Here is a 25,531-nt window from a genome sequence, read left to right as displayed (position 1 = left end):
TAATAGTGCTTTCATTTTATCTTTGTGTCTTGTTATACTTTTATTTTACACGTTAAATGTGACTATATTAATTAATGATAGCACTGTCCAGACATGGACTATAAATTGTGAACAAACTGTGTATTGCAATTTTTTGCATTTACTACTACCACTTTCAATTGCTTTTTACAAAAGTCCCTTTCTCAAGACAACATAAGCGTATTGCATGTCTTGTGAACAAAAAAGCCTTGGAAGTAAATAAAATTATCATATTTCTTTCATATAGATGCTATGTAAACGCAATGCAGCCAAAACTCACTAAAGATATGTGTTGTTACTCTCACACCTAGGATGTGCCAATACTTGTTTTCATTACGATGCTGACCCATTCTAAAGGGGTTGGGTATGAAATCCCGGCAGTCGGGATGTCTTTTGGGATTCCAGTGTCGGTCTGTGAGCTGGCATCGGGATTTAGCTGCCTATGTTAAATCCTGGGTCGTGATTCCGACACCGGGATTTCAACAGACGGCATCCCGGCTGTCAATATTTTACTACATCCCATTCTGAAGATGTATTAGAAAATGCTCACCAGTTTCACCAATGATGGCACAAGGATCTTCAAAGTTGTTTTTGACATTGGGACAGTCAAGCTGATTTTTCCACAAGTTGCCAAAAGATGAGCCACTGCCTTCTATTACTCCAGAAGGAGATTTGAAGTCATCAGCCTGGATATTGTTGAAGTTTCCACAGAGACCTGGAGAGAACATTTTGTATTTGAGCAGCTTAAAGTAGATTTTAAACAAATGTGAGCAGCATATGAATCCATGTTAAATAAAGTCCCAGTTATTTTACGTCAGTTATTTATAAAGTATATACTTCAGATTGGAACATGTGATGTAATATATAGTATTAGCTCCACACGTAGGATAAACTGGGACTGTAATACTATAAAATAGGACATGCAGAGTAAAGTTAATTTTGTTGATATTTATATATTCATGAATAAAGATCCCAAGAATACAGGACTCTTAAGAATCGAACGAGCTAACATAAAAATATATTCTACAATGCTTAGCTTAATTGCTATGCCAACTCCAACCTCTCAGTTTTTCTGTAAATGTTTTGTTTTGTTTTTTAATTATAAGATGTGACATGTTGCTGTGCTCTTGATCAGGATCATTTGAACATCAAAGCGAATTATAACAAAAATTTCTTACCGCAAGTTTGGTTCATAAATTTTGGGTCAACTATAACGTAGACTTGCATGGTGGGCACCAGCTGAATTTTAATCTGTAGACCAAATACAGCCTGTAAAATGATGTAGAAGGATGTAGGCTTATACATGGTGATGGTGGCTGTGGATAGAAGGATATTAACATTACTGAACAGAGCATTTGTCATAATACATTTGAGAGGTAGGTTGTTAAGCAGTAATAGGTGTAAGGTTGGACCACATCCCTAGCTTCATATATAGCCAAAGACAAAGCACCATGAACTTAAATATAAATGTTAGGGCTACTGTATATAAGACATATTATTATTACCAATTATGATTTCTACAGATATTGCTTTTAGAACTTAGTAACTATTTATTAAGTCAATTGTAAATTGCATATTGAAACATATATTATACTTGACATATGGGAACTAATGAACTAGACAAGTCTAGTAATAACCAACATGTCATATTTATAATTTTATATTAGATTTGTCAGCATGTCCATGTGTTATACTAACCTGATGACATTGGCAGCTGGGTGTAGATGGAATTTATATATACGCTGCCACATTTCTTCACAAGGATAAACTGGAGAAATATAAAATATAAATAATTAACATTGTAAATAAACCCAAATGTGGTGGAGAGGAGAGTCTTGGTTATCAGGTTATAACAAACACTTCTATAATATAAATACTATAACTTAGTAATGGTTCCAATATGCTCTCCTACAGCTACAAAAATGTAAATCTTGTAGAATAGCAATAATTTTATTTACAGTTTTGTTATTTTTTATACATAGTTATCAGTTAATATACCCTCTGTTTCTGTACATACCTCTCTTCCTCCATTCAAACTGAGGGATATACTCTTGAGGCAAGTTTCTGTGTCTGTATGTCCACACTTATGAATTTCAGCCAACACAGTGAACAAGCTAGAGTCACATAACTAAATAGAGAACAGATGAATTGAGAGTATAGTTACATTCATACAATGAGAACATGATACCTACACTTCTGTAAAATATCTTCACAACATGGGTAAATTATTGTTTGCGATGATCGGTAAAGTGGTGAATTCCTCTAACATCTATTCGCAACTGTGCTCCAAACTTAGAGCCAATACCTCGAAATGAGATGTTGATATTAGTGCACTGGATTGTAACCATTCTACTTGAGGATTCAATAATGTATATGTTTATGATAAAAAAATAAGGTCTTGAATGGTGCTGTAGATGTTCACATTATCATGTCCGTCTAAACAGTTCTTTAACTGCCGTATAACTGTGTCCTATTTGTACTACTACCATATAACCACCATTGTATTGGTTTCTAAGTTTGATTGCTCATTTGACTCTATACAATCTGTACACATAAGGGGAGCATTGATTTTATTCAAATATCAGGTATTTCATGTTAAACTTTTTACCATAATAACTTTCAGTCTTCACATTTGCATGATATGCGATATTAATTTTGCACGCCATTAGTTTAACTAAGCCCACCTTAGCGAAGTCACTAGATCCTACTGAAATGATGGTCTAGCACCCATGCAATAGTGATTTTCATGGGGAGCAGGTCTTTCTCTGTTTACCTTGGATAATGTATAGACACAGTCTCCATGGAAGTTATAGCGGGTAAGGTCAAAGGTTGTGATGTGTGAACCTCCCTCAAATGAACAAGTGCCAAAGCATGCCTTTTTAACGCAGGCCCATTTCCCTCCTTGACAGGTGCTGAAGAGATATGTTATTGTTAGAGGCAAAATAATTATATTTATTTATAACAAATCAATATTATTCATTTAAATTTTGTATACAGGGTTACAGTAGTTCAATGGACACCAAGGGGCTGATTCTGAGCAGCAGACAAGAGCGCAAGCAGCATCATCTATTGGCGCTCGTCTTTCTGCAAGTTCATGCAAATGGCCTACAGACTCCTTCCCTGGTGTACATACATGTGGTCTATTGTGCAAGGACTGAGACACCCACTAGTACATCCCATGCATGCTGTAATACCGATTGGTGCATATTTATACCCCAAAGTCGGTTGCACCATCAAAATATGCACTAGTCCTATGGCAGTTGCAGATATTCTCCGTCTGACCACGACCTCCTATGTTTGCACCTGTGCATCTGTGAATGCAGCCACTTGCTTTGACACGCCCACTGAGCAGTCTTCTTATTCCGTGCACTACAGTGGTGGTAGCTGCCTCCCAGTCACCACCCAGGAATGGGCATCACTTTTCCATCACCTTTCTGATACTGTCTGAATTGATTGCAAGTCACAACAGCACTCTGTGTAACGCACGTGTCATAAGGGCTTTTTCTGAAATTTACTGTCATGCACAGTTGCAAATAATCGCTTAACTACGTGAACATCGGCATTACATGCGGCTCTGAATTAAGCCCCAAACTTTGAGGAATTATTGGCTGTTAGCTATGGGGTCTTCATGCTGAAACGTAGTTAGAAAACTTTGCACAATAGCCTGAATCACCCCAGGCCTGAGTCAGGGTAATGATGATAACAAAATCACAAGAATAGCAAAGTAAAATAAATAAATATGTAAAAATATATAATGGTGAGATTTGTTTTCTGTATTAATGTCGAACATTCAGAAAAAACTGTGACAGTATTTACCATTCTTGACATTTCTCAGAATATCCTGTTCCTGTTGGGTAAACATCTCCATTGTATGTGCAGGCACATTTCTCCTTTGCAATACAGCCAGTTCTAGTGATATCATCAAACACCGTCCCTTAAGAACGAGAATGAAAGATATGATACATATGAAAGATCCAGTATATATGTACATACATATATAAATATATATATATATACAGTATATAACTATATATATATATATATATATATTCATGAAGATATCTGCAGTATGTATTATAGTTACCTGCAGGGCAGAAGCAGCCATCTGTACAGTGCTCATCACAGACCAGTGATCGTTCAGGGTTAGTACAAGTGTCCGGGCAGGCAGTGCCACACTCTTTAAACTGGAGGTTGTAGGAACATTTTAAAGCTGTATAAAAAAGTAAAAAGAATCAGCGTTAGAGCAAAATTTCCTCCAGAAGCTCTGCAGAATTTTTACAGCTAATGACACTGCTCAAGGTGTCATGGTTAGAGTTTAGGTCACTGGGTTCTGTGAATGGTGGCTGGAGCACCTGGGGCTGAGGTGAGTGTGCAGTAATAAAGATATACAGACTGGGACATTATGGTGATAGGAAAAAGAAGTGAGGAACAAAAGATGTCAGGGCCAAGGACATCTGGATAACACTTTGTGTATTTAAATTTACATGGTGGAAGATACAGTATGCAAGAGGCAATTAGAGATAGAAGAAAGCAGCAAGAAGAGTCATTAGAAAACTCAGAGTAAGCACTGAAATTGGAAGAGATGAGAAACATGGATTTACTGCTACAATGGGTGGGAAATGATCTCCCAGGATGAGGAAGAGATGGTCAGATGATAAGTGGGAATGCCAGACAGTAAAGACAGCAATACATTTGGAGACAGGATATAATGGATAATACTGTATCTGAGTGCAACGTGAAAATGGATTAAATTAATAGTGTGGATTTCAAAGCGGCATAGGAAAGAGAGGGTTCTAGAAGTTTAGAAGTTGAGATGTGTACAAGATTCACAGAATTGCTGATGGATAAGATTTGGCATGAAATATTTGGCCCAGGATTGGGAGAGATACTACCAGCATTCAGGAGAGGTAGTGAGGTGCTGAGGATGCAAAGTCAGTGGAGAGTTCACAATTCACTAATGGTCAAACCGTCACTGCTTTGCGACAAGCCCATCCAGAGCCGTAAATCTAGTGTCGGCTCTGTCCAGGAGACGTAGACACCTCCGTCTTGTGTCTGTGTTTTTTTAAAGCGTACTTATCAACTTATCAGGGGCTGCCATGTCCCCCCATTCTTAAGTTCTCTTATAGGCACCCTGCTGTGTGTGGTTCCAGTATATCTGCTAAATACGGATGCAGCTAAGTACAACAAATGTAGCCTGCATAAAGATGCAACATCTAGAAGGCATACAACTAATGATACATAAACAAAATACATGTTTCCATAGCTGCCTTATCAGAGGAGGGACCCAGTTACAGTCTACATGTGCCACCCCCCTCTCTTCACGCTGACACATCCCTATGATTTCTGCAGTGGTGGTGAAAATTTAACTATAGTCAATCGGTGCGAGTGAGTGGTTTGGTCCAACTTGAATCAGGGACCTGTGTGCACACCCTGCACCCATTAAAGATATGCAACTTCATGCTTACACCGGAATAGCAGTGTATGGAACCTGATCTGGCAAAATGAAAAAATTGCCAGTGGACGTAAAATTCATGCTAAAGAAAATTATAATACCAGCAATTTTAAACACATTTTGGATGATAAGGGGGATCTAAATCATATATTTATGGTCGAGACACCCCAATCCCAGGAATTAATGAGGTAGGATGGGCAAAACATATTGTGAGATGTACCTAAGGTAGTTAAGATTTGGGTAAGTATCTGGTGAGTGGGTAGGTGGGATGAGAAGGGATAATATAGATAACCAGGGGTGCATATGATCAATAAGTACAGGGGTAAATGTTGTGGAGGGGGTAGTTGCTAAAGCAGCTTATTATAAATGGCACAATAAATAAGGTTGTTAATGTAATGGAGCAGGAAGGGAGAGCGGTAATAAAGGAATATACCAAGGTAAAATAAAATAAACCAAAATGCAGATGCTCAATCCTCCAAAATTAAATGCATTGAAATTGTCTTTAAATCATCTACAGTACTTTGAATATTCTATATTAGTCTGCTTTATGCACAGTCTGTGTGTATGTACAGTAATATATATATATATATATTAAATATATACACAATATATACAGTATATATATAGATAGATAGATAGATAGATAGATAGATAGATAGATAGATAGTGCCAGTTTATTATGTAGTATGGAATATACACAAGGTAAATCCATGTTATTTTTTTATTAATATAATAAAATAATTAAATCTAATCATGGAGTGGATAATATCAAATACTAAGCTTGAAGTGTTATATTAAGGTGCATTATCCTCTTTATTTTTATTGCTTTATTGATAAATGACAATGTCTCTATCTGTCCATTTTCTATTTGAATTCCTACAATGTCTATTTAAATAAACTGTGACTCACGGCAGATGCTAGCAGATCTCCAATTCTTTGGCTTTCCCCCAGCATGAGTGCACTGTCTGGAATATTCAGTAATGATGTTGCAAACACAGAACCCAGTTAAATTTCCTTGGCAGTTGCAGAAATCCTGCTCACAAAGTTCGATGTATTTTTGAACATCCACAACTCCATGGCAGTCCTTTAGACCATTACCATTCAGAACATTTGCACACAATTGTTTCTGATTGACCTAAAATAATAATAAATAATTGCAATGAGAAGCAAGGTATTGGTGGAAAGTGATTTAAAAAATTAGATAATATTGCAATAAAAATATAAATAGTGAGATACTAAACATTCCACCCATCAGTTCCTCTTTTTAATATATTTTCCCTTGGTACCTAAACCACAAATCTTTGAGATCTAAATAAAAGATACGGTATGTTAAATGGGCAGTAATATAACATTTTTATTTATTTATTTATTAACATTTAGTTAAATAGCACTAGTATATTATGCTGCACATTATAATTCGGAACAAAACAGTAATAAAATAAGTAGATAATAAAAGACAGACAAAGAGGTAAGAGGGCCCTGCTTACAAATTTACAATCTACAGGAGGGATTGATCAAATATAGTCTGATTTAATAAATGTAAACTACTCAAAATCTGAATCTGATTTGTTGCTATAAATATATTGCATAATTACTTTCTAGCAGATTATTATAGAACTTGCTCCTATATTTTTTATAAAATTGCAACTTACTGGTAACTATAGAAACTTACGTTTGTATCACATTTCTTGTCTACTTCCTCTTTAGTGTCCTCACATCTTTCTTCTGGCCCATTGATTTTGTGAAGATTTCCAAACTGAATATTACTTAATTGGGCATCTAGATAAATAATGTAATTTTAGATGGTTATACTAAGTACATCAAAACTTGTCATAGAAATGCACACAATCCACAGTGGGATTAATTGTATTGGTTCAAAAAAAGCAAATTATCTACTTTGTTAATACATAAATGTATTGATATATTTATTTTATTTATTCATTTATTAAAATAATATTTCAGTATTTAGTTATATCTCCCACAAAAATAATTCCCTTGAGGGTTCATCTCAAAAACTAAAATTATTGTAGTTACATCTTAAAAGAAAAAGGGTTAACTTTAGCAAGGGGCACTCATGGGAATATATTCGTATACAACAAAACTGATCTGTGCTTACTGTTAACAATAAACTCGTTGTAAATTGGAATCCCATTGTAGTCACCGCAGAGACCACAAGTCTGGTTGGCATATTTTTCACTCAATTCCAACTTAAAAAGACAAACAGGTATAAATAAGGATGGAACTAATACAGACTAATTTACCATAGTTCAAAGTACTAGACATTACGTATAATATGGTTACCTTGTATGATAACAAACAAATATTAAAAACAGATTAGTGAATAAGGAAGATTCTGAAAAAATCTCTAATTAAAATATCAATGAACAGAGATAAATTACACTGTTTTGCTTTAAAATGTCAAAAGCATTTTTGAAACATAAACAATAGAATACAATAGCAAACAGGAATTATACTGTAGGAACATTGGTGAAACCAGTTTTTAACTTACCAGGATGGAGTCATCTTTCCATATCATTTCAAGACCAATTTTAGAATAAATTCTGAGAGAGCCACCACTCTTGGAAATTTGGATTCCACCAACACTGAATGGCAATTTTTGTACGCTGTGAGAAAATTTTATGTATTAGCAATCTAGAAATATTTTAGCTATACATTCAAACATGTATTTGACACTTTCTACATATTTAAAATATATGTGCAATATTTTATCTAGAAACTAGAAATTTTCAATACCAAAATTGCAAAGGGAAATAATGTTGCTTGGTTATAATACCCTAAGAAGGATATAATCAGCTAGAACTTTCTGCTATAGTCACTATATATAATTTTGCATATTTTGTAGGTAAAACATTAAGAAAGCTCTAAGGGCCTGATTCAGACCTGGTCGCAAGGCTGCGTTCGCACGCAGCCGTCCACAGTCAAAGTATGTAAATCCTGCAATCGCTAGCAAGACTTTAGCACGCCCATTATGTTTTGCCATGCGATCGCGGTATGAAATTAGATGCCCACCAGCCAGACACAAGACGCCCACTTTCCCCTAGTAACATACGTCATCTCCAGGAAGTGCATTAAACAATCGGTAACATTGGCTGACATCAGAACCATACGCACCACATGTGGTTGACCATACCCTGCCGCAAGCATTGCGAGTGCTACGGTGTTTAATTCAGCCATGTGACATGTATGCTGATGATGCATCTTAATTATGCACTCCCTTGAAATGGCGTTCCAAAGCACAGATAAGCCTGCCTTCACACTACCACACCCCCGTTACCATCGACCACCCCCTGTCACCACCCACAAATGGCAGGTCATGTCACTCATGCTTGCAAAGTATCTGTGTACTGGCTGCGATCGCTTCCCAATCGCAGTGACTGGTTTGCGTACGCGCACTGTGCCTGGTACACATGCGCAGATTGCAAACATCGGCTGGCTACGTGCGAATGCAGCCTTGCAACCAGGTCTGAATCAGGCCCTAAGTACCAAGCTCTTCAGATAGCAAAGCCCATATCTGTATATCAATAAAAAAAAATCAACATTCTTTAAAGACAGTTTCAGGTATAAATTAAGAACAGTGTGAATACTGGTGAAACAGTTTACACAAAACAGTTTGAATTGCTTGTGTCATGAGAAGAAAGGAAACCATGTATGGTACAGATTTACTGTACAGTATGCACAAACATCTAAAGATTTTTTGTGGAAGTTATGGAGAAGTTGCCAAAAGCATCCAATCAGCTTCTAGCACAGTCTATTAATTTAGAATGTTTAATTAATCTCCCATTTTTTTGAGAGTAATACTTTAAAAGTAGAAATGTCCACTGACCCTCGTGTTTTAGTTTTGGATCTGGATTCATCATGTTTTGGTTTTGCAAAATTACCCTCAAGTGTTTTGGTTTAGGATCTGGATTTTTTTTACAAATGCTAAAATGTTTTTAAAAACAGCTAAATTCATTTAATATTTGCAATCCAAAACACAAAATTCAGATTTAAAATCCAAATTGTGAACTGCTGGAAGATCAGAACCGCATGTTGGGTTTATCCTGATCACTTTAAGAGATTAAAACCGCAACTCGCATCTGCCCAGATTCACGAAATTCGGGTGGATTCGGATTTCTGGAGAACCGACCACACATCTCTATTTAAAAGCAGCACAAAATTATCTTAAAATTGTGGATGGCTAAAAGTAACACCAGATTTATCTCTGCAATTTGCGGGTTCAGCGAAATAGATGAGTCTTTAAATTATTAGTGTTAAATAAATAAGGAGTTATTATCACCAAATTCTCAAAACGATAGCATTTGTGAATCTGGTTATAAATGTTTACGATTACATTAAAAAAGATCAAAACATTTTTTATGTGAATTTGTCCAAATTGTCAACACAATGCTGCTAAAACTGCAAGCTACAGAAGCAATCTTAAATAGAAGATATATTTTAAGTTCCTTTGAGCATGCAAATCTTTTTTTACTTTTTTAAATTCTCTCTGGATGAAAACTGAGTATACAGTATCTGCCCGACACAATAAGTTTGCTACATAGACAAAGGCTAATAAAGGGATAATGAGGGGGAAAGATGTCACTGTGAATACAGAGCTCAGATTGGCATTCCAAAGTCTCTATGCTTACTTCATCATGTGCCATGTGACTGTGGCTGCCATGTTGGTCACAGTACACTGTTAAACATTTTCAGAATTATCAAGTCTAAAGAATCAAACTAAGTTAAAAACATTTCAAATAATTTTAGCTTTAACAATGGTTACACACACTGGCCCTTATGCTGTTTTGGGCACATATGTTCCATAATATATTCTAAAAAAAACACAAAAGAAACAAAAACACAGAAAAAAAGAAAAATTGCATATTTTTTCACATATGCAGAGCTGCACCTGTAACATTCGCAAAAAGTTAACATCAGACAGACATTGCCTACACTTACAATACTTCCATGTCTTTAACCATGTGTTTTGCTTGCAAAATATATATGTGCTCTTAGTTTTATTTAAAATGTAAATAAATTCTCGAATACAGCAGGTACATCTGATGTATGAAAAAAAATATAAATACTGAATTGTTTAAACACTGAATGATCCCGAAAATTTTATATATTCATTTGCAATGAAGAACGCTTCTATCTGTTTCAGAGAATAATGTACATTCAGGCAATCAGATGCAGTTAGCTAGTATCATAATTATCAACTATGTGTATTTGCATCAGTTGATACAACTTTCACACCCCCTTGCTGTACTCTGTTTAATGGTGGCAGTAGAGATTGTAGTTGGTGAATACTTAAGGAGAGTGTTGTACAGGCAACTGTGTGGCAAAGATATTTTATTGAATTAAGTGTGTGTTGTATTCTATGTAACACCTATAGAAAAATACAGTGATGTTATTACTGATCAACTATGTATATATATATATATATATATATATATATATATATATATATATACATATGTATATATGTGTAACCTCTATATTGGATTAAACCCATTTTATTGTGGTAGAGTGCAAGTCCTGGAATCTTCTCTGGAAGGAGGGGGTGAGTCTGCATTATTACTATACAAATTGAATCTGCATCAGTCGAATGTGATTTAGTCTGGTTGTGTGCCTGCTTGGATTGAACTATATATATATATATATATATATATATATATATATATATATATATATATAACATATAAGCATCATGTCAGATTTTGAGTAGATGGAAGGAATAAGTAATAATAATTATTACATTGTGAGACAAAATGATAAAAATTGTGATACTATAACTTACTTTTCATCGTTCACAGTGACACTTTTTTCATCTACAATAATGTCAACACCTTCAACTTTCATGCTGATGACGGAGATGACAGGAAGCGTCTCCCTAACAGCACGTCTAATTTGGATATTAAAGTCCTCATAATTGCTCTTGCAGTGACGTACAAAGTGATAGTTACATTGTCCAGGGAAATGGTAGATGTCTCCATCGAAGGTTTTGAAATGAGAGTTGCCAAAGGTGGTGCAAACCATTGAGTTATGATAAGGATTCTGACCTGCAGGATTGAAGAGGTTTGTAAATGATTTATTTTCTTTTTGACAGTTGCTCTCTTTACTTTACTATACATGGCTTATGGATGGCGTTGACGATTTACCCACTTACTATTGCTTGGTTATTTTGGCTAAATCTTGCTTCTTATAGAAATTATTCTATGCTGTAAGTTCCTTTATCAAATCAGGTAGTCAAACATATTTTATAAGAAAATACACTGTATTGATTGTTTAGTTTGTTTTGTTGTTTTCACAGACCTATTTATCATGCACAGAAAAGCTGTAACTCCAGTGAAAATGGCTGTTTTTGCTGGTATTAGGGCCTGTAACCATTTATCATAGGTTATTGCCAGTGTCAGCTATCACCAAGTATCATCGAGTTTCTCTTTGCATAATGCCAATTTCCCAAGGACTGTTGCATTACTCTTACCACCAGTGTCCTCTGACTACTGTTGCCATCTTTGGATTGTGATAAATAAAAAACGTTAGAACCTGGATCACACATGCGCATAGGGAAGTTAGACTGGTTTGTTTGTTTATATTGCTGCTATACTGTATTGCAACTAATATACAAATCACACACCGACTGATGATGCCAACTGTAAACTGTTACTTAGAAATGGGTGGCCGAGATCATTGGTAGAGGATACACCTCCTCTGTCAGACTGGGATTATCGATGCTGGCAGAGCTGGATTTAGATGGGTTCATAGAGATTGTGTGCCTAAGATCCCCCTCTCTCTGGGGGCATAAATATTAACCACTTATACATCATTGTTTCTGCAAGCTCTCCACTCTTCTTCTCATTTCCTTGCTTCCATTGTAATAGAAACACTTCTCCTGGTACCATGGTAATAAAGGTGCTCAGTCATTCCTCAGCTGTGCCTCTGCCTGCCTCTATTTCTATGAGTGCCTCCCAGAGACACACCATTTATCTGTGTGCCTCTGTGCACCCACCCTTCCTATTAGTGTCTCTGCCGCCCAGTGTGTGCCTCTGCCCCATGCCCATGTCTGATCTTTTATTAGCTGTGCCCCTGACACTTTCCCCAGCTGTGTCTCTGACCCCATCCAAATCTGTTCCTCTGCCCTTTGTGTCCTTTCCCCTTCTCTATTTGTGCCTATGCCCCCTGCCCAGCTGTGTCATTGCACACTTTTCCTTCTGTACGTACACCGCTTGACAAAATAAACTAATAGTACAGTCAAGCAAACTGAACTCTTATTATACCTATGTCTACATCACTCTGTACTTACTTCTATAGACAGGAGCAGGTGTTGTGATTATTTTCACTTTTGGAGAACCTGCATCTGTAATTTGAACATACAGTTACACTTTCATTTTCAAGAGTGAGAAAAACAGTTTTGAATCCAAAAAGACTTAGGTAGAGTCATAGAACGCAAATCTAACTCCCACACCCCCAAACACAAACACATACTGTACACACCACCACCATTAAAAAAATATTTCAATGTCTAGTTACTTGGTTTGCCACTGTGGGCCAAAAATGGTTCCATATGCATACATGGTTCCATTCCAAATTCATATTAGCAGATGCTTGTGTGCTACTAAAACAATTTATTTAGTCCTCAGATACTGTAATTATCTGAATACAGTGGCAGCTCCAAAGGTGGGGCTGCAGCTCAGTCCAATATTCAAATAGGGGAGTTACGCCAACTGCCAGTGAGCCCTGGCCGGTGATGTTTGGAAGCATTTGGGGTGGCAGTTGGTGTGGCTCCCCTATTTGAATTATGGACTGCACTGCAGCCCCACCTCTGGAGCCTCCACTGCTTGTCAATAAAAGTTTATTAACCCAACCACAGGGGCAGCTTAATAAAGTTGAAACATTTTTATATAACATTATTCCTGTACCTGTTCTACCTGTTCCAAAAAAAGCCCCAGTGTAATAATTTTCATGGAAAAGTACCATACCACCATCATTTGTGTGCCTTAGCTTACTGTAGTGTATATATTTTCTTCTCACCTGACTGTTGCTCTTCATCTTCTTCATACTCTTCCGTATCCTGCTGTACTTCTGTGAAGACAAATATAAAGATGCAAAACATTAAATAGACAATAAACAAGTAGTTTCAAAATGAACAGGCATCAATATTCGAGTAACTGTTACAGGTTTGTTTCCAGCAATATATATTATCACAAGAAATGACTTTGCTAAGTGATAGCTTACTTCCTGTATTATTATTGTGTGGGTCATAACATCTTGGCAACTATCAAGTATCACCAAGCAGGGCCGGCCCTAGGCATAGGCATTTCAAGAAAATACCTAGGTGCACCTGGAATACCTAGGGGCATCCCAAGCTTAGAGCCTACGGTAGAATTTTTTGTCTTTGAGCTAACTTGGGTGCTGATTGCTATCTCAGTGATCCGAGCCAGCCAGGAGGAGAAGTCAGGAGGCTGCAGCAGCTGAACACAGAGCCGGAACTCAGTCTCAGACAGGCAGGAAGTGTGTTTACTTTGCTGGTTGATGGGTGCTGTGCCAGGTGAGGGGTGCTGTAATCTGTACTGTGAGGGGTACTGTGATGGGTGATAGATGCTGTGCTGGGTGAGGGGTGCTGTAATCTGTTCTGTAAGGGGTACTGTGCTGGGTGACAGGTGATGTGCTGCAATCTGAACTATGGGGGTACTGTGCTGGGCGACGAGTGCTATGCCAGGTGAGGGGTGCTGTACTCTGCACTGTGAGGGGTACTGTGATGGGTGCTGTGAGGGGTACTGAGATGGGTGCTGGGCGAGGGGTGCTGTAATCTGTACTGTGAGGGGTACTGTGCTGGGTGACAGGTGATGTGCTGCAATCTGAACTGTGAGGGGTACTGTGCTGGGTAAAGGGTGCTGAGATGGGTGAGGGGTGCTGTGCTGTAATCTGTGCTGTTAGAGGTACTGTGTTGGGTGGCGGGTGCTGTGCAGTGAGGGGAGAATGTGCCCTATAGAATGCCAGTGGGGGTATAAGGAAATTTCCCCTAACACCTGTCCCTTTTTCTTTAGTTATAGCAGTGTGCTGTAAGGGGAGAGGGGTGCTGTGAGGAGAGAACCTGGGATTATCTGCTGCGGGCACCAGCCAAAGTCTTGCCTAGGGCACCTAATTGGTTAGGGCCGGCTCTGTCATCAAGTCAATGCTAAATGTTTAGTTGATTAGTAATTGATTGTATACTCACAAATCAAAAAAACATCAATCTTATACAAGTCTACATTAATGCTATATATAAAGCACAGTGGTCAAGAAAACCTTGATTAAAGTTGGCTAAATCAATGAAAATGCAAGAAAAATATATGGTTTTATACTTCAAATTACAATAGCACATAGTTTTATGACTGGACTAACATGTAGTCTTAGGACAGTGGCACAGTGATTAGTATTGCTGGGGTTATGGATTTGATCCTAACCAGATCTGTTTGCTTAGAGTTTGAATGTACTCATGTTAGCTACTGTAGGGTTTCCAGTGCTCTGGTTTCCTGCCACACTCCAAGGGTACGCTGTTAGATTAATTGGCTGCAGACAAATAAAAATAAAACCCATCTTTTGAAAGGACAGAATAATCATTGTGAATTACATAGGAAAGCAGGCTTCTCATGGACATTTAAACCACACATGCTGCATAATAATAAGAGAATGAAAGTTTATCCATTAAATAGACACTAGTCTCAATAATAAAAATTTTTACATTGTAAATCATTCAATTGGGACATTTGAAGTCTCCTTTAATTGTACAAACCTGTGTCAATGTTATTTAAATCGAATGCTTCATAATTTTGGTGAACAGAATCCCAATCCTCATCTAAAAAAACATAAGGACCAAATTATATAGCATTAAGGTTCTGGTAAATATTTGAGTTATAGATTGTTCTTTAGAATTAACATGATTAAGTCCAATGCAACATTTTATTATATACATTTCTCATTATTTTTGAATTAGGCACTTTATATAATGTACCTTATCTTCTGCCTCTCTCCATCTTTCTTTCTATATTCTTTCATCTCTTTTCTAAACCCCCATCTCCCTCTTGTGCTCTCTCCGTTTTCTCACCTCTTATTCCCGCTCCCCTCTTCTTCTCTTCTTCTCTCTTACTCTCTCTCTCTTTCTGCCTCGCTCTTGGTGAGATGTATTAAGCATTGCATCCGCAATGCCATACATACCACCCATTATCGGGTACAGCCGGTATGTACCTAGAAAATCACAAAGAACAGCTCTCCTGGTAAAAACTGTGCTTTGCGAAAGGGGGACTTCAGGTTTTATGACCCTGAAGTCCTGCTGGATTCCTTCTGTGCATGCACAGAAGGATGTGCATGCCTTGGGGAGAGCTGGGAGGGATCAGATCCCTCTCAGGGAGTGTCCCGATAAGAAGCCGATGGCCTCATCCAGGGCTGGCACATGCAGTGTGTGTGCTTCAGTAGCTGAAAAATAATCAGTCTCACCTGTAGTCTGCTGCTGCTGCTGTTGTCCTGCTGCTGTAAAAATAATACAAATATATATTCACTTGATAGGATAATAATATAGAAAAAGCAGCATTACAGGATGAAGAATATATCCAACCAAACTGGAATGTTGGGGGGATGTTGGGGGGATTTATGTGACTAAGGGGTCTATTTACTAAACCTTGGGTGGAGATAAAGTGGATGGAGATAAAGTACCAGCCAACCAGCTCCTAACTGTCATTTCTCAAACGCAGCCCACAACATAGCAGTTAGGAGCTGGTTGGTTGGTACTTTATCTCAGTTTACTTCATCTCAATCCAAGGCTTAGTAAATGGACCCCTAATGTCCATATCTTAGTGTAGAAGAATTCTTACCTAGAGTCTGATGTTCCTTCAAATCTGTCAGGTCTCTCTACATGTCTGCCATGGACTAGAGACGGCCAAGGCAGCCTTTTATTTATACAGAAAGATTGGTATTCATTGACAACACTCTGCCAGCAGGAGTGAGGATAGTATGGGCTTTGGAAGTCCCTTGCATTGTCGTGTACCATGCTCATAACTTAGACAGGCCTCGTTACTAGGGTCAGCAGGAGACAATTCTCATAAACCCAGATGGGGTCAATTTGGAGAACTGCAAACTCAATGCACTGTATCTGGCACTGAAATGTCTTTGACCTATGAGCTTCATTTAAGTTGCTAAATGTACATACTGTAAGGCATGTGAAATGTAAAAATACTCTACAGTGTTGTCATATTATCAGTCTAGTTAGAGGAAATACTGGTTAGAAAATCTAAATAAAGTTTTAAAAATGTAAAAGGAAAAAATATCTAAAGCAGTATGTTCTTCAAGATGTCTCCAGTATTCTTCATTTCAAATTAGTTTTTCAGTCAACAATGTTACACCAGACAAAGAAATTAGATGAATGTATTATAGACTGGATAATTTATTATCTTTAAAATGTTATAGATTAAAATTTAAGTAAATAATATGTTTGCTGATTAAAACCTTAGAATGAGTTGTTTGCTTTATTGTCAGCTTAATGCCATAGCATATTTATTTAGTACTATGGAACATCTCTGTTCAATCCACCGATTGCCATTCTGGGTTAAGAGCCAATGTTTATTTAAGAATTAAAACAAATGTATCCGCTGGAATTACCCAGAGCTTGGACTAGCTGAAAACCCTGCTCATAGATTAATGCCTGCAACATATGAATCAGGGCGTGTATTTTTTTTCTCCAGCCCGCTCGCAAAACTGTGGGTGACCACCCACAGCTTGTGCGAGCGGCCTGGAGTCCGTCTCGATTATTGAGACCATCGGGCTTGCGACAAGACCCTGTAGTAGGGTCTCGGCTCACGCAAGCCCAAGTGGACTTCCTGCTCTAATAGAGTGATGTCAGGAGGGCCGCCCACAAATGCCAGGCGTTCCTAAGTCACCCCCTTCCCCGCCTACAAAACGGGGTGAGCTGTCACTCACCATCGACAGCCGCCCCATCTTGTAGCGAGACCCGTAGTGACTGAGCTGCAGTTGCAGGACGGGTCTCGTGTATGCGCGCACCAGAGGTGGCGCATGCGCAGTGGGGGACCATCGACCCGCTGTGCGCTTGCGAGTGGGTCTGAATCAGGCCCGCAGTCTGTATACATTTAATGGATCATTTTATAAGATGAGTCAAATAGTGTAAATATGCTTTAACCCATCATCATATATGATTGCATTATGATTACCAATATTTTTTAGGTTGTTTGATTTTAGTTGCTTTAAACCTAGTTGACTTAAATCTGCATTGTGAGTGCCCAAAATGACAGATTATTATCAGGGTGGAAAATATTACCAAATGATGATTACATAAATATTGATCTGGCCATTCAGAGCCCTGGTCTAGTTGTCATATCTGCCCACATATGGAAACCTTTACACTGAGTTGAGCATATTAAGCTCTTTTATGTTATAAAAAGAAATCTTTTGTTTTATCTATTTTACCATTTGTTGACAGTAGGAACAACTATACAACTCTTAAGGCGGGTACACACTAGATGATATCGTCCACATCGTACACTGCTATGTCGCCGATGATGAGCGCTCTCACGTGTTGTCAGTGACATCGCCCGTCGGACCTGCATGCAGGACTGACAGGCGATATCTTCAGCGGAGGCCATGCTGCCAAATGCAGCGCTGTCACTCCCAGTGTTGGCAAGCATTACGCACTTGCTGATGCCGGCACCCCCGTCGCGACTCACCGCACGGCACATTGTTAAGTGTGAACCCAGAATACGAGACAACTTAACTGGCTAATATTTTTTCCAAAAATGCTCAGAAATTGTCGTGACTATTTTTTATGATTAAATTACTTCAAGAAAATCTATGTATAACTTATCTAACACAATTTTATTAATTTTATGCTTTTTAAAACATTAATATTGATTTTTTAAAATATAGGTCAACGATATATTAGACCAGTGATGATCGGGTCACTGCAACTTTGCATTTCTCTGAAGGCTGCTCCTCTGCGCAGCTGCCGGGAATACACCGGGCTGGTTTGTTTACATTTCCCCGGTGGCTGTTCCTCTCTGCAGCCATCAGATGATATTTTGTCATGCTGCACAATCAGAAGTGATCAGCAGCATGGCAGACACTATGGGGGTGTGAGGGGGTAAATAGGGGTGAGGGTAACTAGGGTAGTGCGACCTGTGCCATGGCACAGGGCACCGGAGGGCAGGGGGTGCTGTTTGGGTCTGTCAATTTTCCTGTTTATTATCATTCTCACTTGTAGCTTCCTCTTCTTTTATCCCCAGCATCTCCTGGCCTCCCCTATCTCTTCCCTGGCCCCTCCCCATGAAGCCATGGCCCTTTTTCGGGAGCACGATCTTATGTCCCTATTTGAAAAAGGGGGAGCCGGGGTGCCAATGCTCTTTCTGGCACAGGGCACCAATAAGTCTAGTTACGGCTCTGGTGAGGGGGGTTGCTGGGGATCAACTATGCCAGGCAAGTCATTAAAGATTGATTCAAACAGCATAGTTGTGCTGTACCTCATAATTACCAATCAGATATTTGCTTTCATTCATTATTTGTACTAGATTTATGAACAATATTGTAATATGTGACTAGCATAGTTAATTCTGCCATACAATTCTTTCACCATATTTTTAGCCCTAGACAGTATTTTTCCCTGTATTAATCTAGGAAATGAACACTTTCTCAGTAAATGGAGAAGCTTGGAAACAGAAAAGAGAGACACATGATTGGATGGGAGACATGGTTAGCTGTTCACATGCCGCACTCTTTCACCCAGAGTGACCCACTCTTTTCATATTTGTCTACAGTTGATCACAGTCAAACAGTGACTGCGTTTATTACAAGCTGGTTCACCCATTGCAAATTATGAATTTAGAATTAGTATAATATGCATAGGAAATATTAATATAATTAATCTACACATTTATCCAAGTTTATCTATTGAGCTTAACATATATTTAAGATTACTTCTGTTAGTTGGACTATGGTGATTTAAAAAATGATTTTGTTGCCTGTAATAAGGTATTTCTATTAAGAATTTACATCATTATAGTTTTTTTTAATTTAATTTAACTTTCCTTAATTTTTTTCAGACAAACTCACAATAAATAAGAATTTTGTTTACAGCAATTTAACTAGGAATTCTTTACTCTGAAACCACTTGCACAACCACGTAAATAAGAATTGAAATATATAGATAAATAAATTTGATAGGTAAATCACACTGAACTTTTAAATTGTAATTGATGCCCAGAAGTTAACTATGGTTTTCTTTATCAGATCACTGTAGATCTCTAAGTGGGTTCCATGAATGTACCATAGCATCCCTACACAAACCACATCCGCCACTAGTTTGATTTTTACACGGAAAATGGCCTTAACTAAAAATACTACTGCACCTTTCTAGTTTAATATTTTTTTTCCTTTTTGTCAGGTTGTGCAAACCGTTGCTATTCTACTATTCAGCTAAACTATATTGTGCGAACATGAATTAAATTATGCTACATGTCGGAAAAATTAAGAAGCTCTCATGTTCCCTTGTGCTTGATGTTTTCAAAATAAAAGCACACCAAAATTAATACAAAACAGTGTATTTCCGATTTGTGTTTAGGCGTATTAATTGTACATTATGTGGTTTGCTGATCCACATAAAAGCCTCATAAAGGCATTCAACCAAATTACTGTAAGGTGCATAGCCATATTTTTCCAATCGAATATCCCCTGCACCCCTGAAAGTGATACAGTTGACATTGTGTCAGTGTGTCATTAACATTATGTCATGTTAATGACACACATATGCAGTATTAATAAACTGGATCCAGGTCATTATTTACAATGTCCAACTTACCTTGTGCCTGGATACAGGTAAGAAATACCAGGAGGCTTCCAATACATATCAATAGCCTCCTACGTGTCCCCATATTGTCTGTAGTTCGGTTACTGGACACCGAACTGGGGATTATAGGAGGAACAGATGTTCAGACTCTTATATGACCCTTTTATAGAGTAAGCTTGGGAGGTGGGCAGTGGTTCCTATGTACAATGAAGGGGTGGAGCTATCGGGGAAGATACTGGCACTGCCAATGTATGTGATGTTCTTTTGTATTCTGGATAATTAGGGCAGAGGAACTCTCTAAGGATGTTTGCCTTTTGGGAGTTGGTTTGATTAACTTACGAAAGACATATTAAGTAAAATGGGGAATCTTTTGTAACTAAAAAGATATATAGATTCTTCCCTTGCAATTTTGCTTTGCTATAGATTATATATTGCAGAAACCTTAGAACTGAGAGCATAAGCAACATAACCATGTAAACTTGCATTAACAAAGTGGCACAAATACAGTAATAGAGAGTGATGGTGATGAGAAGAGTTTACGTCTAAAATATATAACTGTTCTAAAATCCTAATGATCAATGAACAAGCAAATTAATATGACAGTGTTTTGCACAGTACAAACAATGGACATGTGCCAATGACTTAATGTTATATAATAAATCCAAAGCACACAGGATCAAGCTATTTAATATATGAAAATAGCAGAGATTGTTTCTCTAGATGGTGCCAGACAAAAAGAGGCACTGGTACTGTATTTCTATGTCTTTCCGATGCCACTACAGTAGGTAATTGTGTTTACATTATAGTCCCATGTTACAATGTATCCCTATTATATAACATCGACAGGTCTATAATTTTGTGAGGCTACATAGGAGTGGGGCAGGAAAAATATAGGGGCTTTCCTGTGTTACATCTGTTATCACTTTTCTTATGTATGCTCAGGAATCATCTGTTTTCTATGCTATACACAGTGTATGGGATGTGGTGGAGGTTTTAGTCATCCACTGCCTCTCAGCACATATAACTCGTAAATTTAAAATGGTACTAATACCACAGTATGCTTTTCTTTTAATATCATTTGAAATTTCCACGTTAAACAGGCGGCAGAGTAGCAGCTATCAAAAGCCGCCGCTCAGGTCACATGTTCCAGGTCACCCAGCAGGTGCACAAGGAGAGTCCAGTAATTGACATAGTTTCCAAACCACTCAGCAGGTCACATGTTCCAGGTCACCCAGCAGGTGCACAGGGAGCGTTCACCAACTGTCACATTTTCCAGAGCACAATGGTGATGCATTGTAAATTGCGGGCAGACGTTTTGCCACAGAACTCCAAAATTAAGCAACCACTTACAGTGCCAATATTTTTCTGCAAATATACGGACCAAGACCTTTAATTTGATATATGTGCCCTGCTCAGGAAAAGGCATCATAGAAATATGTCACTCTTTTAAAAGTTGTCCTTCTGCTATTAATATACAGATGCCGCTCAAATAGTATAGTTACTACAGTTCTATGTAACATCAGATGGTGGCACTGAAGAGTCTTGTTATCTTTGGTTTTGGCAAGATGAGTACAGTACAAGAAAAAGTGATTTACAAAAGCAGAAAGCCAGATTTGGACCCACCATGAGCACTGATATGAGCAAGTTTGCCCAGATTACCACCAAAGCACATAGGTTAAGGAAGCAAGATGGAAATATTTGCAGAGGAGTTTAGGTTTGCATGAGTCGAGGGGAGAATTGGTCACAGTGAAAGTATTCCTATAGTATGGATTAGGCGCACCATGCAACTAGTTGCTTGCAGAGGTGTCACACCCGGGTGTCACCCGTCGAGGGGTGACACCAAGGTGCAGATTCCCCCTCAGTGACAGGAGCTGGGTGCTGCACTGTAGAATTACGTGCGGCACTCGGCTCCTGATACAGTGAAGGAGCCGGCACTTCAGACAGGCTGGTCCCCGAAAACAGCCCAAACCTCCGGCACACCCCAGTGTGACAAAACCTGAGTTCATACCGTGAGGCCACACCCCTTCTGAGAGGCCACACCCATTCTGTGAGGCCACATCCACTGCTCCTCTGAACTACAAACCCACCCATCAATACTCCCTGCACCATGAGGTAGGGAAGCCACGGGTTGTTTATACATATTATTGTCTTCAACTCCATACAGTCTGAATGGAAACTAGATGACTACTGTAAAAGTACTTCCCAACCTGGGAGAACAATTTGCACTCCTGCATACCACCAAATTCCTAGGAGAAGGGGCTGGACAGTGCACGTGATGATGCAATTCACACTGTCTTCACAGAATCGGTATGAAATACCGCCGGCCGATTCCCGGCAGCGCCTGGCCGACAAAAGGAGAGTTCCCGGCAGCAGAAGCCCGACAGCGCTGAAAATCCCGATCGTCGCTAAGGTAAGTATAAACTAAACTAACCTAACCCCCTAACCCTAACCCTCCTTAGGGGTGCCTAACCCTAACCTCCCCCCCAAGTGCCTAACCCTAACCCCCCCTTCCCCGCTGCCTAATCCTAGATCCCCCGGGGGGTTACCTAACCCTAAGTCTCCCCCAGGTGTGCCTAACCCTAACCCTCCCTCCCCCTAGCCTAACCCTAACCCTCCCGAGGGGGTGCCTAGCCCTAAGTCCCCCCGGGTGCCCTAAACCTAACCCTCCCCCCTGCGGCTGTCTGCTCGCGGCGCCCGGCATCCCTTCGATCGGGATACCGGGCGCCTGTCTCCCGGCGTCGGGAAAATGTCAGGCGTCTTCACAGACCTGCCCTTCCATTTGACATCATGGCATTCTGCTTCCCCACAGAGGCCATCTGTATCACCCTCCTGGGTGGAACAAAAGAAATGTAGACATGTATGATCAGGCCATTGCTCACCATCATTAATTTACTGTAGGCAGGTGCTGGGACTACCTGCATCCAGTTGAGAAGTGGAGTCTATTTCGCTAGTTTTTAAGTTTGTCCCCCAACTTTGTTTTTTTTTTAGCCCCAAAAACGAAATTACTTTTTTGGGGTGTACTGAAGTCTTTTTTTAAATTTTTTTGATGCAATTATCCTTAGGAGGGCTTTCCCATGGGTGCTGGGTGTTTTTTTTTCATTAGTACTCCAAAACCACAATTCTGCACTTTTTCTCGTCACCTATTCCTAGGTGATACTTTTTCGACGGGTCTGATGCATTGACTTTTCGCACCGGCGAAAAGTTGGCCAAATTGAATATGGGGAAAAATGGAATTGACGAAAATGAAGTTTTGCAGAAAGAGGCTTTTAGCTCCAAATTGAATACAGCCCTTAGTGTAAAATCAAGAAATGCACCTGTGAAAAAAACAATTGGGTTCTTTTTAGCCAGTTACAGTATTTGGCTTGCATATACCCGATGTTACTAAATATTGTACTCTCATAAGTCATCTATCGGCTGAGAATTTCTGTACCTTGGCAAAATGCTTTTCTCTTAAGACTAATTCAACCTAAACCAGTAACATTTAACATATACAGTACAGTACAATAATAAAATAATGACACTGAGAGTCATGTTTGGCGATTAATTTGTCCCAATTATTGAAATAATTGGAATTTAGATGATCAGTATAAGGTGACAACAAAAGCATTCTCCCGTTAGCTGCACCATCCAGTGATCTCAAAACATGTCGCAGCCAGACTTGTGCATGCAATATCTCCACTTGTTGGTCCTTCCACTAGGGTTTTGACATAAACCAAACCTCTGCCAAATATTTGGTTAACTCTTGCGGCACATGGATCCGATTATGCTTTTCTGCAGACAAACAAACAACTACTCACAAAAGAAAACACAAAAGGAAAAGACGAGTGGGCTTGAAAGGATCGCTCACAGGAAGCAAATGGAAGTGCCCTGAGCAGGCACTCACCATACATTATATCTCAAACAATCATTGGCTCACACTTCTCCTTCTCCTAAATATGTAACTCCTTAATGACCATAGAACACCATAATATAACCAGATCATAACTTCTGATGCCACTGCCAATCTAGAAAAATTCCAAGCCATGAAGTTTATCTGCCAACAGGGTCTATTTACTAAGCCTTGGATAGAGATAAAGTGGACAGAGATAAAGTACCAACCAACAACCTCCTAACTGTCATTTTTCAAACACTGCCTGTGACATGGCAGTTAGGAGCTGATTGGCTGGTACTTTATTCACGTTCACTTTACTTTCATACTAGGCTTAGTAAATAGAGCCCTTAGTCCTAAAAGGCCTTACGTCTGATTTATGGGCCTGAATCTGAGTCAATTGCTGGTCCAAATGTGGCCACATTCTAAATGCAGATGTATTAAAAAAGGAATGCTAATGCGACTATACGTAAAGCGTAAGGTTCACACCTCCCCACTATTTCTGTCCGCTACTGCTGCCATCATCACTATTATTGGCAGTTACACGTACCTCATGCTAGGTGCAAGAAATGTGAGCTCGGCATATGCACAACTTATTATGGAGCAACACTGGCTAAACATGATATTCCCATAATACTATTCTTTTCTGTGCATATGCCAATTTGACACCAAGAAAAGCTGATTTTTCAGATGGAGAAAACCGTCCGAGATGCTTACGATGCAGGATCACCTGGAGATATGGAAAGATGCGCACGTATATTTGCTGCAGCACATATATGCTATTGTTTGCTAGAACTCGCTATACTGGGTTACACTCAGATACAGAGCCGTAACTAGACTTTTTGGTGCCCTGTGCCAGAGACAGCATTGGCACCCCCACTCCTCATTTTATAAAATAGGGACATAAGATAGTGCACCTAAAAAAGGGCCATGGCCTCATGGAGAAGGGCCAGGGAAGAGCTAGGGGAGGCCAGGAGATGCTGGGGATAAAAGAAGAGGAAGCTACAAGTGAAAATGATAATAAACAGGAAAACTGATAGGCCCTTGCCCTCCGGAGCCCTGTGCCAGGGCACTGGTCGCACTACCCTAGTTACGGCCCTGCTCAGATACACATGCAACTTAGAATCATACCCTATATATGGTTTGCTTTCACCTTTGGAAGTGGGCTTGTTTCAGCATTAATAACCACATTTAAAGAAGGAACCCAAATGGCTAATTTATTCCTCAAAAAAATTACTAAACCAACAATGCAGAATTATTAAGATTTCTACTAAGTCTTATTTACTGAACTTGCTGTTGAATTTTTTTGGGATAACAAGGTCAACAATAAAGGCAACAAGTAAAGCAACAAGCTTAAACATAATAACAC

The 25,531-nt window shown here is 38.9% G+C and overlaps 1 protein-coding gene across 1 annotated transcript in view; it reads right to left on the bottom strand.

Moving 5' to 3' along the window:
• LOC148525210 (uncharacterized) overlaps nucleotides 1–20,379 on the bottom strand; it is a 59,193-nt gene extending 38,814 nt beyond the window's left edge. The window contains exons 1-16 of the mRNA XM_088471022.1: nucleotides 20,307–20,379; nucleotides 15,246–15,308; nucleotides 13,502–13,552; nucleotides 12,774–12,827; nucleotides 11,268–11,529; nucleotides 7,980–8,094; nucleotides 7,587–7,677; nucleotides 7,143–7,249; nucleotides 6,380–6,596; nucleotides 4,103–4,228; nucleotides 3,835–3,952; nucleotides 2,792–2,930; nucleotides 2,036–2,146; nucleotides 1,717–1,786; nucleotides 1,197–1,334; nucleotides 569–733 (exon numbers count right to left, since the gene is read on the bottom strand). Of these exons, the coding sequence (XP_088327148.1) occupies nucleotides 569–733; nucleotides 1,197–1,334; nucleotides 1,717–1,786; nucleotides 2,036–2,146; nucleotides 2,792–2,930; nucleotides 3,835–3,952; nucleotides 4,103–4,228; nucleotides 6,380–6,596; nucleotides 7,143–7,249; nucleotides 7,587–7,677; nucleotides 7,980–8,094; nucleotides 11,268–11,529; nucleotides 12,774–12,827; nucleotides 13,502–13,552; nucleotides 15,246–15,308; nucleotides 20,307–20,379 (1,900 nt within the window). The remainder of the gene's footprint in view (nucleotides 1–568; nucleotides 734–1,196; nucleotides 1,335–1,716; nucleotides 1,787–2,035; nucleotides 2,147–2,791; nucleotides 2,931–3,834; nucleotides 3,953–4,102; nucleotides 4,229–6,379; nucleotides 6,597–7,142; nucleotides 7,250–7,586; nucleotides 7,678–7,979; nucleotides 8,095–11,267; nucleotides 11,530–12,773; nucleotides 12,828–13,501; nucleotides 13,553–15,245; nucleotides 15,309–20,306) is intronic.
• Nucleotides 20,380–25,531: the final 5,152 nt, after the last annotated feature.

This window comes from Taudactylus pleione, unplaced genomic scaffold, assembly GCF_031769625.1.
Source record: "Taudactylus pleione unplaced genomic scaffold, aTauple2 ptg000109l, whole genome shotgun sequence".
NCBI classification, from domain to species: domain Eukaryota; kingdom Metazoa; phylum Chordata; class Amphibia; order Anura; family Myobatrachidae; genus Taudactylus; species Taudactylus pleione.
This window is presented reverse-complemented; position numbering and strand designations above follow the sequence as displayed.